Source organism: Salvelinus alpinus, chromosome 15, assembly GCF_045679555.1.
Source record: "Salvelinus alpinus chromosome 15, SLU_Salpinus.1, whole genome shotgun sequence".
NCBI lineage: Eukaryota > Metazoa > Chordata > Actinopteri > Salmoniformes > Salmonidae > Salvelinus > Salvelinus alpinus.
Genome location: NC_092100.1, coordinates 54191561 through 54211085, shown reverse-complemented (window position 1 = coordinate 54211085; position 19525 = coordinate 54191561). Strand labels below are relative to the sequence as shown.

General features: G+C 44.5%; 1 protein-coding gene across 2 annotated transcripts in view; it reads right to left on the bottom strand.

The window, feature by feature from the left end:
* The window catches only part of LOC139540339 (prickle-like protein 1), a 56994-nt gene that overhangs the window by 4026 nt on the left and 33443 nt on the right, over positions 1–19525 (bottom strand). For both annotated transcript variants that reach the window (XM_071344096.1, XM_071344095.1), the window contains exons 2-4: positions 7654–7851; positions 5660–5773; positions 4301–4438 (exon numbers count right to left, since the gene is read on the bottom strand). In XM_071344096.1, coding sequence (XP_071200197.1) covers positions 4301–4438; positions 5660–5773; positions 7654–7833 — 432 coding nt within the window. In that variant the 5' untranslated portion in view covers positions 7834–7851. The remainder of the gene's footprint in view (positions 1–4300; positions 4439–5659; positions 5774–7653; positions 7852–19525) is intronic.

The following is a 19525-nucleotide window of genomic DNA, read 5'->3' as shown; positions in this document are numbered from 1 at the left end:
CTGGAATGCATTTCAATTAACAGGTGTGCCTTTTTAAAAGTACATTTGTGGAATTTCTTTCCTTCTTAACTTCTCTAGGGTAGGGGGCCTCATTTTCACATTTGGATGAAAAACATACCCAAATTCAACTGCCAGTTACTCATCGCCAGGAGATAAGATATGCATATTATTAGTAGATTTGGATAGAAAACACTCTGAAGTTTCTAAAACTGTTTGAATCATGTCTGTGGGTATAACAGAACTTATTTAGCAGGCGAAACCCAGAGGACAAACCATTCAGAATTCTTTTTTTTTTGAGGTCACCGTCTTTTCAATTAGGTTCTATTGGGACACCAGATTTCTAAGCAACTTGCTTGCAGTTCCTAAGGCTTCCACTGGATGTCAACAGTCGTGAGAAATAGGGGGAGGTTATTCCTTTGTGTAATGAAGAAATACGGCCATCTTGAAGTCGAGTCACTCCTGGTGTCCTAGACATGCGTTTCAATCAAACAGAAGGCATGCTACATATCGTTTTAATCCTGTATTGAACACATATCATCCCGTCTTCAATTTTATCGATTATTAACGTTAAAAAATACCTAAAGTTGTATTACATAAGTAGTTTGACATTCTTTGGCAAAGTTTAAAGGTAACCTTTGATATATTTTGTCGTTATGTTTGAGCAAGTTGGAACCGGTGTTTTTCTGGATCAAACGCGCCAAATAAATGGACATTTTGGACATATATCGACGAAATTAATCGAACAAAAGGACCATTTGTGATGTTTATGGGACATATTGGAGTGCCAACAACAGAAGCTCGTCAAAGGTAAGGCATGAATTATATTTTTATTCTGCGTTTTGTGTCGCTCCTGCAGGGTTGAAATGTTTTCTCTCTTTTGTTTACAATGGTGCTATGCTCAGATAATAGCATCGTATGCTTTCGCTGAAAAGCCTATTTGAATTCTGACATGTTGGCTGGATTCACAACCAGTGTAGCTTTAATTTGATATCTTTCATGTGTGATTTAATGAAAGTTAGATTTTATAGTAATTTTCATAGTCATTCATTTTAATGTGGCGCTATGCATTTTCTCAGGCTTTTTGCCAAGTGATACAGTAGCGTCTTGCCTAAACTCATATTTTTGGATATAAATATGAACTTTACCGAACATAAAATACATGTATTGTGTAACATGAAGTCCTATGAGTGTCATCTGATGAAGATTATCAAAGGTTAGTGATTAATTTCATCTCTTTCTGCTTTTTGTTAATGCTCTCTTTAGCTGGAAACATGGCTGTCTTTTTCTGTGACTTGGCTCATACCTTACAATCGTTTGGTGTGCTTTCGTCGTAAAACCTTTTTTGAAATCGGACACTTTGGCTGGATTTACAACAAGTGTATCTTTAAAATGGTGTAAAATACTTGTATGTTTGAGGAATTTAAATTATGGGATTTCTGTTTTGAATATGGCGCCCTGCAGTATCACGCTAACGTCCCACCTACCCAAAGAGAGGTTAATGCGTTTCAGCCAATCAGTTGTGTTATGACAGGTATTCAGAAGATAGCCCTATTTGGTAAAAGACCAAGTCCATATTATGACAAGAACAGTTTAAATAAGCAAAGAGAAACAACAGTCCATCATTACTTTAAGACATTCTGGAAAATGTTAAGAACTTTGAAAGTTTCTTCAAGTACAGTTGCAAAAACCATCAAGCCCTATGATGAAACTGGCTCTCATGAGGACCGCCACAGGAAAGGAAGACCGAGAGTTACCTCTGCTGCAGAGGATAAGTTCATTAGAGTTACCAGACTCAGAAATTGTAGCCCAAATAAATGCTTCACAGAGTTCATGTAACAGACGCATCTCAACATCGACTCTTCAGAGGAGACTGTGAATCAGGTCTTCATGGTCGAATTGTTGCAAAGAAACCACTACTAAAGGACAACAATAAGGAGAAGAGACTTGTTTGGGCCAAGAAACACAAGCAATGGACATTAGACCGGTGGAAATCTGTCCTTTGGTCTGATCAGTCCAAATTTGAGATTTTTGTTTCCAACCTCCGTGTCTTTGTGAGACGTGGCGTAGGTGAACGGTGAACATTTGTTTTTCAACAGGACAATGACCCTCCAGGATGTGTAAGGGCTATTTGACCAAGAAGGAGAGTGATGGAGTGCTGCATCAGATGACCTGTTCTCCACAATCACCTGACCTCAACCCAATTGAGATGGTTTGGGGTGAGTCGGACCGCAGAGTGAAGTAAAAGCAGCCAACAAGTGCTCAGCATATGTGGGAACTCATTCAAGACTGTTGGAAAAGCATTCCAGGTGAAGCTGGTTGAGAGAATGCCAAGAGTGCTGTCATCAAGGCAAAGGGTGGCTACTTCTGAAGAATCTCAAATATATTTTGATTTGTTTTACACTTTTTTTTGTTACTACATGATTCCATATGTGTTATTTCCTAGTTTTGATGTCTTCACTATTATTGTACAATGTAGAAAATAGTAAAAAATAAAGAAAACCCCTTGAATGAGTAGGTGTGTCTAAACTTTTACTGGTACTGTACATTTAATTAAAATGACAATTCAAGACCAGTAAAACTTGCATGTTGTTTTTTTAAATGTCAAAGTACTGACATTTTGAAAACATGAATACCATTACTAATTCAATGTGTGGTTGACTGCCACATGTCCTCATTTATGGCTAAATGGCCTGCTTATGTAACCTCCAGTCTGGAGTGTGTACCTGTGGCCTATCCTTTCTATCCTATCCTACAGCATTGCCTCTACCCTGGATGCTAACTAGGGTGCAGTGTTGGGGAGTAGTGAACTACATTTAGCTCAACTAGTCATTTAATTGACATTTTGCAGTAGCTTGGTGGTAGTGTTTTCAGTAGTCAATTCCTTCTTTTTTGTCGCCATGTAGCAGTGTAGCTAACTACTGGAACTACAGACTACTTATTTTACAAAAATAAAATATGGTTGAAGGCAAGACTTTATTTTCCAGCATCATATCTGCATAATTCTCACTTGAAACATCATTTTTGTGTTTAATAGGCTAAATTACACATTCTGGTAACATTTAACTCCAGAGTGATCTGTTCTTGCAATTTGAAGTCTATGACATTTCTGATTTAGATATGATAATTTATCACAAAGTAGTTTGGATGTACCTTTTCAAAGTAACTTTAGCACAGTAAAATATATTTTTCTGAAGGGTAGCTTTAGTGTAGCTTAACTTATTCCAGTGTGAAATAATTGGTAGCTTGTTAAACTATACAGTATTTTCAGAGTAGCTTCACTAAGTCCCCATGTCCTACTGGGGAGAAAAGGGGGGTTGAGAGAGACGTGGCCAATTCCCTTCCATTTGTGTTGAGACCACGTCAGTACAGAACATGGCATCTGGTGTTATTATGGGAATTATGACCGTGAGGCTAACTGTGGTCCACTATGGTCCCACTGCGGTCAGGCTCTTGTTTGTCTCTGTATGCCATGTGGGGGACACACAGGCCTTGCTTTTAACATACACACACTCTCTCTCTCTCTCTCGCTCTTACACACACAGTGTGTAAGAGCGATGGCAAAAGCTAAAGCATGGCAAAAGCTAAAGCAGGCAGTGAGCAAGCGTCAGCGTTGACGAGAAAACAGCCTTTATCTTGGAGTGGAGTGGAGTGATGTTGACTGGAGGGAGAGCCACCAGAGAGCTGTGTTTTGACAAGAGGGCTCCCGAGTGGCGCAGCGGTCTAAGGCACTGCATCTCGGTGCAAGAGGCATCACTACAGTCCCTGGTTCGAATCCAGGCTGTATCACATCCGGCCCTGATTGGGAGTCCCATAGGGCGGCGCACAATTGGCCCAGCGTTGGCCGGGGTAGGCCGTCATTATAAATAAGAATTTGTTCTTCACCGACTTGCCTAGTTAAATAAAGGTTAAATCTAAAGAAATTAAATAAAAAATGATGGTCAACCCCAGGCTGCTCAGGACCCATTGTAAATTCTAAATAAAACACAATGTGGTGCAATCACAGCAGAGTGCAGTACGGTCCGACAACCTTCTAGCGACTCTCCAAACCACTGAGAGGCTTTTTACATTATAGACTGCATGGCTGAAAATCCAGCATATGTTTAGGGATCTCTGGCATGGCAAGGTTGACATGGAGCTTCTTGTCTGTGTTTTAGCCTTATATTCATAATGGGATAAACAAAAAGGCTACATCTTTCTGTAATCTGTTTCTCAATAGTATACATAAGTTACTTGAGTAATGTGGATCAGTGTGTCCTGTCAGGGACTGCGGTAAGGTGAGAGAGGCAGAGCGGGGACGTACGTGTTCACAGACGCTGTGTAGCAGGGCCCGGGGCAGCAGTTTGAGGGAGCCCCTCCCCAGTGCCTCCTTCTTCCTCTGGACACTGAACATGTGGAGCTCCTTCTTCTCCTCCTCACTGAGAGACTGGCAGTACCGCACCTGGGGGGAGGGAGGGAAAGTGAGGGAGGGAGAGAGAAGAAACAGTCAAACACAAGGGAAAGTGGACTTTTATTGTACAACACAAACAGAGCAAAGAGTGACAACCAACATGAGGGAGTGGAGTCGACGTCAAACTAGAAGGAAATAGGTATTTTAGTGTTTTAGTAAAACACACACAGATCAGTCCTTCAATCATCATAAGACAGAGGGAGAGTTGAGCTGCATACCAGGGCATGTTCAACAAAGCCATCTATTGCCCTCCTCATTGCCCTTCCACCTCCGTCATCCCCACTCCAAACCTCCACCCTAAACCTAAGCCTGGCTTAGCTCTGACTGAGAACTATTTAATTTTTTTAACACCCCCTTTTTGATGTCTCCCTCCGAAACCGCTAACAAGGGAAAGCAGACATGAACAGTTTACACAAACAAGGGTTGTGTTTAGAGTGAAATCACGAGAGGGTGAGCAACAAAGAGACAGGGTAGGCAGCTCATGCAGTGGTGGTGGCATAAAGACTTTCTCTTTCAGCAGCGTCCCCCGTCCCACAGTTCTGTCCCCATAATGCCCCGCCGTCCCACAGTTCTGTCCCCATAAAGACCACAGCTATGACAGGAATCCTGCTAGCGGGGGCTCCCAGCAAACATCGTCAAATCTTTAAGTCAAAAGATGTATTGTGCCCACGCCATTTCAGTCTGTGACCCAGCGTGGGACCAAGGGACTAAAAACTCTGTGACGCCGCCGACGCGAATGTCTTGTCCTCCCACGCATGACCAGAGTGGCGTGGAGCTATAGGTGACAGGGATGGAGTGAATTCCATTTCAGCTCAGGCAACTGGAAGTCATGTTGTTGTTGCTTGGAGAATTGGACTTGAAGTTTATTTCGAGTCTGAATTGAAATAGAATTGACACCAACCCTGGTAGGTAGTAAGGTGGTCTTAAACAGCGGTTAACTAAAAGGCAGTGAAGGACAAGGGTCGGACACAGCTCTTCAAACAACATTGAGTCCAAAAAAAAGGGGATGGGAGGGATGGATTTGGGGGAAATGGGTGCTGTCCTTCTGTGAGACCTGCACTGTTATGATGCCTTTAATGAGAGGGCTCACTGGGATGCATTTTATGACACATACATACACACACACTATAGACACACACACACACAGTTTATGAACTACACATAGCCATGCATGCACATACACACACAAACTCTTTGGGGTCTATCACTTACCTCGTTGTCATGTGGAGGCAGTTGATACAGGAGTTGTTTGATTCGGAACTTCTCTCCGGGACTGTTAACATAAGGGACCTTGTCCTCAGGCAGACAGGAGAAATACAGCTGGACCTGGACCATAGACGGCAAAAGAGAGATGTTTAGAGACAGTAACACATTCATCTTTCTTTTAGTATGTGTATTTGATCCTTGCGAGGGTTGAACCTTGGCGTTGGTAGCGCCATGCTTCCACCTACCACACAAACAAATTAGCCCGGGAGGGTTGCCTATACTGTGAAGTAACACGAAAGTAAAATGTTCTTGGTCACGAACATAAAAACAGCCCAGACCCTTTTTCTAGTTCCCTGTTTAAAGAAGAGCACCTTCACATATTTCTCTTAACCTATTATACTGTCCCAGATAGATGTTATTCAGTAAATTAGGAATAATAATATACCTACCCAGACTGTCCCTGGATAATGGGCTGCGTGCATGTATGTTCGTGCGGTGGGTGTGTGCGTGCGTTTGTGTATCCCTACCCTAAAAGCTAGCACATCGCGGGCTCCTTTCTTGCGAGACAGACAGACTTGTCAAGCACCACCCCAAAGCCACTTAGAGACAGGATGTGTATATTTTTATTTACACACTCGGCATGGAAAAGTCTGCTAGTGATTAGTAGAGATCTGGCAGATCAGATGCTGGAGAAGGCCTTTAGTCGTGGATCAGGCCCCCATTGCTCACCCCGTCCTGCTGGTTGCTGGCAACACCAGGCTCAGCTTGGAGCGGGCATCGCCACGGCTGCCTTTTACAGGCCTGTCACAAACAGAGTCCACTTGTGTTATGTGGCACTCTCCCAAATACTGGGGAGGCCTCCTTCCCTTCCTTCTCTCATCGGTCTCACTCTCTCCCTCCCTTCCCTTACTCCCCTCACTCTATCCCCCTCTCCCTCCCTTTTAAAAAGCACACATGGAAGCAATGAAGGGTGATCGGGGGAGAGAAAGATAGAGAAAGGGGAGAGAAGGGACCGAAGCAACAGGGACACCCTGCCTCTAAAGCCTCTCCCCTTTGTGTGTAAATGCATAGGTTAACTGTAATGCCTTTACAGCAGCTATTCTATGGAACAGCCCTGTAGTGCCCGTTATGGGGTGATCACTACAGTGGAGAAACACACAGCCCTGGAGGAAGGGCGTCTGTCAGTGTACTGTTCTGTAACCCTTGGCCTGGGGAGGTGGATATAGGGGGCAATAGAGCAGCAGGAAGCCCCCTCTAAACAGGAGACAAGAACATCCCACCTTTTTATCTGGTGTCTGTAATGACCCTTCCTCGTAAAGTAGCCTTCAGTGGTGGTCAACGGCCCAGAGGGGCAAAGTAGTAACCAGCCCAGTGGGCCCCAAGGGGTCAAAGTGCCACGGTGACAGTTAAACAGTTAAAGACAGGCAGCTTTGTCCTGCTTCAGGTTGACAAGCCCTCCCGCTGCACTGCCCACCACCCCAAAAACCTGAGGAGGCCTGGTAATTTACCTAATGGAGTTATGACAAGGAGAATAATCACAGAGAAAGCTACTGTGGTATTTTTCAGCTCCTATCTAAACAAGCGAATCTGCTTCCGGGCCTTTTGCGCAGGTAGCATAGTGGTTAGAGCGTTGGACTAGTAACCGAAAGGTTGTAAGATCGAATCCCCGAGCTGACAAGGTAAAAAATCTGTCGTTCTGCCCCTGAACAAGGCAGTTAACCCACTGTTCCCTGGTAGGCCGTCATTGAAAATAAGAATTTGTTCTTAACCGACTTGCCTAGTTAAATAAAGGTAAAACAAAATAAAAAATAAAAAGTTGGTAAGAGCATGACACTAGAAACGGCAAGGTCCAGGGTTCAATTCCCACAAGTAATCATCACATACTGCTTTGTGTCATTTTGTGGAACAGCGGTTGTATTGCATACATGACATATTAGTGGCATATAGTGTTGAATTTAAGGGGCATGCATTAGAACTGTGTAGATTCTGGCGCGTCTCACCTGTTCTGGTCTGAGGCCGGGCGGCACCCAGGCGTACTCCTCCAGGGCACATCCGGAGTCGTCGTCTGACGTGGAGCTCCTCTGGAAGCCATAGTTCAGTCGACTTTTGACCTTCTGCTCCATCACAGCCCGTGGGCCCTGCACCCCGACCTGGTAACCACACGCACTCTCCAGGTTCATCACACGCCACGCCTTCTACTGCAGGGAGAAAGAAGGAGAGAGGAAGAGAGAGGGATGTGTTACTTCAGGGCGAAAGTATAAGCTCTTCACACTACTGAGTCGAACTGAGCCAAACCAAGTTGTACTGATATGGACTGGTAACCCATCCACTATAGTTGCTATAAAACACACTGAACCCCCCCCCCCCCCCCCCCCCCCCCTATCGTTACAGGAATCTCAGTCTCAGCAGTCACTGAGTCACTATACCACCACTTTCATGTGGGATGTTTTCCCCGAAAGGCGCTGAGGGGATCTGGGTAACACTTAAGTTCTTCTGGTGACGATTTGCCTTTACGATTCACAAATCACAATGGTACTATTTTTGCCATTGTGGCAGTGTTTCGTCATGATGGGTCCCCCTCATGTGGCTTGGGTCGAAAACCATTATAAAACCCCTCCCAGTTTGCAAGTTCATTTTATGAGGTGATGTCTTGACTTGTCGTGAGACCTTTACAGACTGCTTGTATTACAGTACCTGAATTCTACATCGACTTCGACAATGGACTGCACATTCCACCTTCATACTGTAATTACTTTTGCTTTCAGCACAGACGTGAGAGCAAAACCAGGCCGAGCAGACTCACACTTTAAAACCTCACCTTGTCACCGTATCTGTACAGGACATGCTTCAGAGACAGATGAGTTATACACTGAGTGTACAAAACATTAAGGACAACCGCTCTTTCCCTGACATAGTCTGACCCGGTGAATCCAGGTGAAAGCTATGATCCCTTATTGATGGCACTTAAATCCACTTCAATCAGTGTAGATGAAGGGGAGGAGATAGGTTAAAGAAGGATTTTAAAGCCTTGAGACAATTGAGACATGGATTGTGTATGTGTGCCACTCAGAGGCTTGGCAAACTCCAAGCGGGCTGTCATGTGTCTTTTACTGAGGAGTGGCTTCCGTCTGGCCACTCTACCATAACGGCCTGATTTGTGGAGTGCTGGAAGATTCTCCCATCTCCACAGAGGAACTCTGGAGCAATGTCAAAGTGACCATCGGGTTCTTGGTCACCTCCCTGACCAAGGCCCTTCTCCCCTGATTGCTTAGTTTAGCTCTAGGAAGAGTCTTGGTGGTTCTAATCTTCTTCCATTTGAGCATGATGGAGGCCACTGTGTTCTTGGGGACCTTCAATGCTGCAGAAAGTTTTGGTACCCTACCCCCGATCTGTGCCTCGACACAATCCTGTCTCGGAGCTCTACGGACAATTCCTTCAACCTCATGGCTTGGTTTTTGCTCTGACATGCACTGTCAACTGTGGGACCTTATATAGACTGGTGTGTGCATTTCCAAATCATGTCCAATCAATTGAATTTACCACAGGTGGGCTGCAATCAAGTTGTAGAAACATCAAGGATGATCAACGGAAACAGGATGCACCTGAGCTCAATTTTGAGTCTCATTGCAAAGGGTCTGAATATTTATGTAAATAAGGTATTTCTGTTTTTTTAATTAGCAAACATTTCTAAAAACTTGTTTTCGCATTGTCATTATGGGGTATTGTGTGAAGATTGATGGTCATTTTTTTTTTTTAATCCATTTTAGAATAATAACGTAACAAAATGTGGAAAAAGTCAAGGGGCCTGAATACTTTTGGAATGTACTGTAAGTGCCTTTGAATGGGTAATGGTAGTAGGTGCCAGGCACACCGGTTTGTGTCAAGCGCTACAACGCTGCTGGGTTTTTCACGCATAACAATTTCCTGTGTGTATCAATGTTTCACCACCCAAAGGAAATCCCGCCAACTTGACACAACTGCGGGAAGCATTGGAGTCAACATGGGCCAGCATCCCTGTGGAACGCTTTCGACACCTTGTCGAGTCCATACCACGACGAATTGAGGATGTTCTGAGGGCAAAAGGGGGATGCAACTCAATATTAGGAAGTTGTTCTTAATGTTTTGTACACTCAGTGTAGCTCATCATGACGCTATGTCTCTCTCTCTCGGGTAACATATGTAAGGCTAAAGCAATGGTCGCATCCCAAATGGTGCCCTACAGTATATAGTGTGGTACTTTTGACCAGAGCTCTATGTTTAAATGTAGTGCACTATATAGGGAATATTCTCTACAGCTGAAGAATGACGCTGGAGGGAATAGTGGCAGTTTTACGGGCTCCTGACCAATTGTTCTATTTTGTGTATTTTTTCATGATGATCTCAATTTTTTTGTACGTAATGTTTCCGCCAACGTTTCCTATGACCGAAAAGAGCTTCTGGAGTCTCGAAGGTTCTGCTCGCCTGAATTCTGACGCTAGGGGTCATATATATATATATTTTTTTTTAAATAACGTTCCCAAGGTAAACGGACTATTTCTCAGGTCCAGATCGTAGAATATGCATATAATTTACGGATTAGGATAGAAAACACTCCAAAGTTACCAAAACTGTCAACATATTGTCTGTGAGTATAACAAAACTGATTCTGCAGGCGAAAACCTGAGGAAATATAACCCGGAAGTGATTATTATTTAAAAAAATGATCTGTGTTTCCTGGCCCGTCTTTCTTCCATTTAAAGGGGTATCAACCAGATTCCTTTTCCAATGGCTTCCTCAGGCTGTGACCATAGTTTCAGGCTTTTATTTTGAAAAATGAGTGAGATTTTTCAAAAGCAGTCAGGTGTCCTCAGCCTGGGCGCGAACCCAGAGTCTCTGGTGGCACAGCTAGCGCTGCGAGGCAGTGCCCTAGACCACTGCGCCACCCGGGAGGCCCCTCCATTTTCTTTTTCTCTCTTATTGAGTAGGTTACGTCCGGTTGAAATATTATCGATTATGTTTGTTAAAAACAACCTGAGGATTGATTATAAAAAAACATTTGACATGTTTCTACGGCCATTACGGATACTTTTTGGAATTTTCGTCGAACAGAACGAGGCTTTGGTTTTCTGAACATAACGCACAACCCAAAATGCGTTTTTTTGTTATAAAAGTAATATTTATCGAACAAAAAGAACATTTGTTGTGTAACTGGGAGTGATTATAAATGATTATAAATATTTTTAGTAATATTTTGCGCCCTGCAATTCAGCGGTGGTTTAGGAAAATGATCCCGTAAAAGGGATCCGTAGCGCAGAGAAGTTAAAATACCTCATGATAAGTTGTGGACCATGTTATTTACCAAAATACTTACCATTTTTATTTTTACCACCACAAACCGATGCTAAGACCGCACTCAACAAGCTGTATAGGGCCAAAAGCAAACAAGAAAATGCTCACCCAGAGGCAGTGCTCCTAGTGGCCGGTAACTTTAATGCAGGAAAACTAAAATCCGTTTTACCTAATTTCTATCAGCATGTCACCTGTGCAACTAGAGGCAAAAAAAACTAGATCACCTAACTATATCCTCCTTATTCCTGCTTACAAGCAAAAACTCAAACAGGATGTACCAGTACCAGATGACTGAAGCGGTCAGATGAAGCAGATGCTAAGCTACAGCGACTGGAATATGTTTCCGAGATTCATCCGATGGCATTAAGGCACATCAGTCACCGGCTTCATTAATAAGTGCATTGATGATGTCGTCCCTACAGTGTGCGTACGTCCATATCCCAACCAGAACCAATGGATTACAGGCAACATCCGCACTGAGCTAAAGGCTAGAGCTGCCGCTTTCAAGGAGCGGGACACTAATCCGGACGCTTTTAAGAAATCACGCTACACCTTCCCACGAACCATCAAACAGGCAAAGCATCAATACAGCACCAAGATTGAATCCTACTACACCGGCTCTCATGCTCTTCGGATGTGGCAGGGTTTGCAAACTATCACGGATAACAAGCTGTCCAGTGACGCGAGCTTAACAGACGAGCTAAATTCCTTATATGCTTGCTTCGAAGCTAGCAACACTGAACCATGCATGAGGACACAAGCTGTTCCGGACGACTGTGTGATCACGCTCTCCGTAGCTGATGTGAGTAAGACCTTTAAACAGGTTAACTTCTTGGAACTATAGGGGGTGCTGTTCCGCATTAGCATATTTGGGTCTCCAAATTAAACTGCCTCGTGCTAAATTCTTGATCGTACAATATGCATATTATTGTTATTATTGGATAGAAAACACTTTCTAGTTTCTATAGCCGTTGGAATTTTGTCTCTGAGTGGTACAGAACAATATCTACAGCACTTTTCATGACAGGGGTCAGATTTCAGAATTTTTACCCCTGATCTGGAGTCTGTTTTTAAGGCGACAGTGAATGCTATGAAGAAACCGACACTGCCTACGTCTTCCTCTGGGTGTCTGTACGTCATCACGTTTTGAATGGAGTCTATTGCACAATCACAGCCACTATAAAACAAGAAAACGTGGAAGTACACTCTCTTTTCTTCGCGCGTCACAAGCATTTACATTTACATTTAAGTCATTTAGCAGACGCTCTTATCCAGAGCGACTTACAAATTGGTGCATTCACCTTATGATATCCAGTGGAACAACCACTTTACAATAGTGCATCTAACTCTTTTAGGGGGGGGGGGGTTAGAAGGATTACTTTATCCTATCCTAGGTATTCCTTAAAGAGGTGGGGTTTCAGGTGTCTCCGGAAGGTGGTGATTGACTCCGCTGACCTGGCGTCGTGAGGGAGTTTGTTCCACCATTGGGGTGCCAGAGCAGCGAACAGTTTTGACTGGGCTGAGCGGGAACTGTACTTCCTCAGAGGTAGGGAGGCGAGCAGGCCAGAGGTGGATGAACGCAGTGCCCTTGTTTGGGTGTAGGGCCTGATCAGAGCCTGAAGGTACGGAGGTGCCGTTCCCCTCACAGCTCCGTAGGCAAGCACCATGGTCTTGTAGTGGATGCGAGCTTCAACTGGAAGCCAGTGGAGAGAGCGGAGGAGCGGGGTGACGTGAGAGAACTTGGGAAAGTTGAACACCAGACGGGCTGCGGCGTTCTGGATGAGTTGTAGGGGTTTAATGGCACAGGCAGGGAGCCCAGCCAACAGCGAGTTGCAGTAATCCAGACGGGAGATGACAAGTGCCTGGATTAGGACCTGCGCCGCTTCCTGCGTGAGGCAGGGTCGTACTCTGCGAATGTTGTAGAGCATGAACCTACAGGAACGGGTCACCGCCTTGATGTTAGTTGAGAACGACAGGGTGTTGTCCAGGATCACGCCAAGGTTCTTAGCACTCTGGGAGGAGGACACAATGGAGTTGTCAACCGTGATGGCGAGATCATGGAACGGGCAGTCCTTCCCCGGGAGGAAGAGCAGCTCCGTCTTGCCGAGGTTCAGCTTGAGGTGGTGATCCGTCATCCACACTGATATGTCTGCCAGACATGCAGAGATGCGATTCACCACCTGGTTATCAGAGGGGGGAAAGGAGAAGATTAATTGTGTGTCGTCTGCATAGCAATGATAGGAGAGACCATGTGAGGATATGACAGAGCCAAGTGACTTGGTGTATAGCGAGAATAGGAGAGGGCCTAGAACAGAGCCCTGGGGGACACCAGTGGTGAGAGCACGTGGTGCGGAGACAGATTCTCGCCACGCCACCTGGTAGGAGCGACCTGTCAGGTAGGACGCAATCCAAGCGTGGGCCGCGCCGGAGATGCCCAGCTCGGAGAGGGTGGAGAGGAGGATCTGATGGTTCACAGTATCAAAGGCAGCCGATAGGTCTAGAAGGATGAGAGCAGAGGATGCAAGCAGGATGGACATCGGACTTGCCTCATTCCAAATCGTTGTTTAACCAGTAATATTTGTCTGGTCATGTTTTTACTCGTTATAGTTGTTAAAAACATCATAATGTAGTTAATTTGAACCGTTTTATAGCAATTTATATCCGTTTAGTGCGATTCTGAGGAATTTCTTTGTCGTGCACTTTTTAGCTTTGGGAACGTTTCGGGGTCTCGGTCGTTGTTAGTGGACATTTCGAAGGACAGAGGACATCTATCGACCAAAAGAAGTTTATAACATAGAAAGGATACATTGCCCAAGAATCTGATGGAAGAACAGCTCAAAGTAAGCAATATTTAATATGATAAATCGTTGTTCTGTCGAAATATTTTAAACGCATATTTCGCCATTTTGTTTGGTATAGCTTCACTTGGCGAACCCTGTATTGAAAAGTAAGGATAATTTTAAAAATGTAAGTCAGCGGTTGCATTAAGAACTAATTTGTCTTTCGATTCCTGTCAACCCTGTATTTTTTAGTCAAGTATATGATTAGCTTTCGATTAAACTAGATCACTCTGAAAGCTGACGTCCCTCATTTTGATGCTTGAGTTGTGACTATTTCCATTGTATAACCACGGTTTTGTATGGCTAAATATGCACATTTTCGAACAAACTGTATATGTATGTTGTAAAATGATGTTACAGGAGTGTCATCGGAAGAATTCTGAGAAGGTTAGTGAAAAAATTAATATATTTTGGCGGTGATTACGTTATAGCGCTCTTTGGCTGGAATCGATGCTCTGGTAACGTTTTCACATGTGGTATGCTAACTTATCGATTTATTGTGTTTTCGCTGTAAAACGCTTAGAAAATCTGAAATATTGTCTGGAATCACAAGATCTGGGTCTTTCCATTGCTATGCTTTGTCTATTCTTATGAAATGTTTTATTAAGAGTAAATTGGTCATACACGTTGCTCTCTATAGTAATTCTAGTCGTCTTGTGATGGTCGGTGCAATTGTAAACTGTGATTTCTACCTGAAATATGCACTTTTTTCTAACAAAACCTATCCTATACCATAAATATGTTATCAGACTGTCATCTGAAGAGGTTTTTTCTTGGTTAGTGGCTATCAATATCTTAGTTTAGCCGAATTGGTGATAGCACCTGAAGTAGTAAGAAACTGATGGAGTTAGAAAAGTGGTGTATTTTGCTAACGTGTTTAGCTAATAGATTTACATATTTTATCTTCCCTGTAAAACATTTTAAAAATCTGAAATGGTGGCTTTATTCACAAGATCTGTATCTTTCATCTGGTGTCTTGGACTTGTGATTTAATGATATTTAGATGCTACTATCTACTTGTGAAGCTATGCTAGCTATGCTAATCAGTGTGTGGGGGGGTGGGGGGTGATCCCGGACCCGGGGTAGAGGCTCGTTAGAGGTTAACATTCACAAGGCCGCAGGGCCAGACGGATTACCAGGACACGTTCTCAGAGCATGCACTTACCAGCTGGCAAGTGTCTTCACTGACATTTTCAACCTCTCCCTGATCCAGACTGTAATATTTACATGTTTCAAGCCGACTCCCATAGTCCCTGTGCCCAAGAACGCCAAGGTAACCTGTTTAAATATCTATCGCCCAGTAGCATTCACATCTTTGGCCATGAAATGCTTTGAAAGGCTGCTCATGGCTCACATCAACACCATCATCCCAGACACTCTGGACCCACTCCAATTTGCATACCATCCCAACAGATCCACAGATGACGCAATCTCTATTGCACGCCACACTGTCCTTTCCCACCTGGACAAAAGGAACACCTACGTGGGAATGCTGTTCATTGACTACAGCTCAGTGTTCAACACCATAGTTCCCTTCCAAACTCATCGCTAAGTAAAGGATTAAACACCTAACTGCAACTGGATCCTGGACTTCCTAACTGGCCACCTCCAGGGGTGAGGGTAGGCAACAACACATCCGCCACACTGACCCTTAACACGGGGGCCCCTCAGGGGTGTGCTTAGTCCACTCCTGTACTCCCTGTTCACCTACGACTGCGTGGCCATGCACGACTCCAACACCATCATTATGTTTTCAGACGACACTACGGTGGTAGGCCTGATCACTGACGTCAATGAGACAGCCTACAGGGAGGTCAGAGACCTGGCAGTATGGTGCCAGGACAACAACCTCTCCCTCAACGTCAGCAAGACAAAGGAGCTGATCGTAGACTACAGGAAACAGAGGGCTGAGCATGCCCCAATCCACATCGACGGGGCTGTAGTGGAGCAGGTTGAGCGCTTCAAGTTCCTAGGTGTCCACATCACTAAGGAATTATCATGGTCCACTCACATCAACACAGTCGCCTCTTCCCCCTCAGGAGGCTGAAAATATTTTGCATGGGCCCTCAGATCTTCAAAACGTTTTACGACTGCACCATTGAGAGCAACTTGACTGGCTGCATCCCCACTTGGTATGGCAACTTCTTGGCATCCGACCGCAAGGCGCTACAGAGGGTAGTGCGTAAAGCCAAGTACATCACTGGGGCCAAGCTCACTGCCATCCAGGACCTCTATACCAGGCGGTATCAGAGGAAGGCCCTAAAAACTCTTCATTCTGCTACCGCACGGCAAGCGGTACCGATGCACCAAGTCTGGAACCAACAGGACCCTCAACAGCTTCAACCCCCAAGCCATAAGACTGCTAAATAGTTTGTCTTTGACCTTTTTTGCACTAACTCTTTTGACTCATCACATACACTGCTGCTACTGTTTATTATCAATCCTGTTGCCTCGTACCACTGCACAATGACTCTACTGGTAACCTGTGTATATAGCCACGTTATCGTTCCTCATTGTGTATTTATTCCTTGTGTTATTGTTTCTCTATTATTTCTATTTTTTCCCTCTCTGCATTGTCGGGAAGGGCCCGTAAGTAAACATTTCACTGGTAGCCTACACCGGTTGTTTACAAAGCATGTGACGAATCAAATGTGATCTCTCTATATGAGGCTAATAGATAGGATGTACGATCTCAAGATAAAGGGTTCCTCGCTGTAGCTCTGTATTAAATAACAGTACCCTGGCCTTAGTAGGCACAAATCCCTGTGGATCCCAGAGCCATATGAGGAATGTCCAAAGCCCCTCTTTGCCCCTCTCTCTCCTTCTTTCCTTCCCTCGCTTCTTCTCCTCGGCTCTTTGTTTTCCAACCTGCCAACAGCGAGAGAGGGAAGAGGGTGTCTGTCTGTCTCTCTGATCATCCTTTATTCTTTGGAATGGATATAGGGAAGAGACAAGAGGGGACTCGGGGGAGGCCAGGGACGAGGAAGAGAGAAATGGATGGATGGAAAGATGGAAAGATGGGGACGACAGAAGAGTGGACCCTGACACGGAGAGATAGAAATAGGGCAGATGGGATCAAAGAATGACTCGCTGCGACGCTGACCCACCACACGCATGCACAAACACACCCACACACACACGCACACAGCTGACCGGCCACACAGGAGAGCAGTGTGCGTCTAGGGGGATACATTGAGAAGTGGAAAAGCAAGGGGACTACTCTGTCTTGTCACTGAAACCACTGAGCTGAGGCAGCAGAAGGTTTCAGGGCCTCCTCAGTGCTTTGCGTGTAGCCTACATTTCAAGAGAGCAGTGACAAAACAGCTTTGACCTACAAGACATTTTTGCTCTGTAAGGATGGAAGGATTCGTTAGGCATACAACATTCAAGTAGCAGTAGTACAGTTCTGCCAATACTAGTACTGCTGCAGCGGCGGCGACTACAACTACTACATACTATACAAATGCTACTCTGAGCTGTACAAGTCATGCTGAAAGGCCTTGTATGACATACAGGCATGGAGTAAATGAATAGGCAGTTGTGGCCATTTCTCAAAGGAAGGGCCACAGCTCTACAGCTCTGACTGTGAGACTCCACAGCCCTCCCCAGCCAGTGGTCAGCACACCCCGCTTGTACCCCTGCTTCCACCCCCCACGGCTAGGCAGGCACACAGGGCTGGGGAGGGCTGTGGGGACACAGCTGAGAAAACCAGCCACACTTGACTGGTGCCTTTGAAGAAGTCAGGCGTGACAGTAGTGGGCCAGAATTCACTCTCTCAATTAAATTAAATGAAATTCAAGGGCTTTAATGGCAAGGGCTTTAATGGCAATGTTAACATATGTCTCATATGTTAACATTGCCAAAGCAAGTGAAGTAGATAATAAATAAAAGTGAAATAAACAATAAAAATGAACAGTAAACATTACACTCACAGAAGTTCCAAAAGAATAAAGACATTTCAAATGTCATATTATGTATATATACAGTCTCTCTCTCTCTCTCTGTTTTTCTATTTCTCTCTCTCTCTCAGTTTTTCTATTTCTCTCCCTCTCTCTCTCTGTTTTTCTATTTCTCTCTCTCTCCGTTTTTCTATTTCTCTCCCTCTCTCTCTCTCTCTGTTTTTCTATTTCTCTCTCTCTCTCCGTTTTTCTATTTCTCTCCCTCTCTCTCTCTCTGTTTTTCTATTTCTCTCCCTCTCTCTCTCTCTCTGTTTTTCTATTTCTCTCCCTCTCTCTCTATCTCTGTTTTTCTATTTCTCTCTCTCTGTTTTTCTATTTCTCTCCCTCTCTTTCTCTCTCTGTTTTTATATTTCTCTCTCACTCCGTTTTTCAATTTTGTCTCTCTCCGTTTTTCTATTTCTCTCTCTCTCCGTTTTTCTCTCTCTCTCTCTCTCTCCGTTTTTCTCTCTCTCTCTCACTCTCCGTTTTTCTCTCTCTCCCTCTCTCTCTCTCTCTCTCCGTTTTTCTATTTCTCTCCCTCTCTCTCTCTCCGTTTTTCTATTTCTCTCTCTCCGTTTTTCTATTTCTCTCCCTCTCTCTCTCTCTCCGTTTTTCTATTTCTCTCCCTCTCTCTCTCTCTGTTTTTCTATTTCTCTCCCTCTCTCTCTCTCTCTGTTTTTCTATTTCTCTCCCTCTCTCTCTATCTCTGTTTTTCTATTTCTCTCTCTCTGTTTTTCTATTTCTCTCCCTCTCTTTCTCTCTCTGTTTTTATATTTCTCTCTCACTCTCCGTTTTTCAATTTTGTCTCTCTCCGTTTTTCTATTTCTCTCTCTCTCCGTTTTTCTCTCTCTCTCTCTCTCTCTCCGTTTTTCTCTCTCTCTCTCACTCTCCGTTTTTCTCTCTCTCCCTCTCTCTCTCTCTCTCTCCGTTTTTCTATTTCTCTCCCTCTCTCTCTCTCCGTTTTTCTATTTCTCTCTCTCCGTTTTTCTATTTCTCTCCCTCTCTCTCTCTCTCCGTTTTTCTATTTCTCTCCCTCTCTCTCCGTTTTTCTATTTCTCTCTCACTCTCCGTTTTTCTATTTCTCTCCCTCCGTTTTTCTATTTCTCTCCCTCTCTCTCTCTCTCCGTTTTTCTATTTCTCTCCCTCTCTCTCTCTCTCTCTCCGTTTTTCTATTTCTCTCTCACTCTCCGTTTTTCTCTCTCTCCCTCTCTCTCTCTCTCCGTTTTTCTATTTCTCTCCCTCTCTCCGTTTTTCTATTTCTCTCCCTCTCCGTTTTTCTATTTCTCTCTCTCTCTCTCTCTCTCTCAGAATGGCATATATGCATGGATGCCTGAGTGTGGTTCTCAAACACACACGCACACAAAGACAGATATGCAAGCAGGCAGGCAAGCGGTCACACACACCCCTCCACTGACAAGAGGCCAAACTGTTTAAGTGTCAGCTGTATGCCCTGCGTCCTGTTTCTCGTTTAGTTACGACTCTCTGTGAGATAGCAGAACACACACACACACACACACACACACACACACACACACACACACACACAAAGCAGCACAGTCCGCATGCCTAGTGCCTGGACCTCCTGAGGAATGAGTGATTAACTGCCCAGCACAGGGCAGGCAGACAGCCAGACAGGCAGCTACCAAACAGCTATTCATACCCACAGAACAGCACTCCACTTAAGGACAGCCTGCCTGCCTGAGCACCCTTCCTCCCAATAACCCATATCTCACTCATGCCAACACCTGGCATGCCTGCCCCTCCAC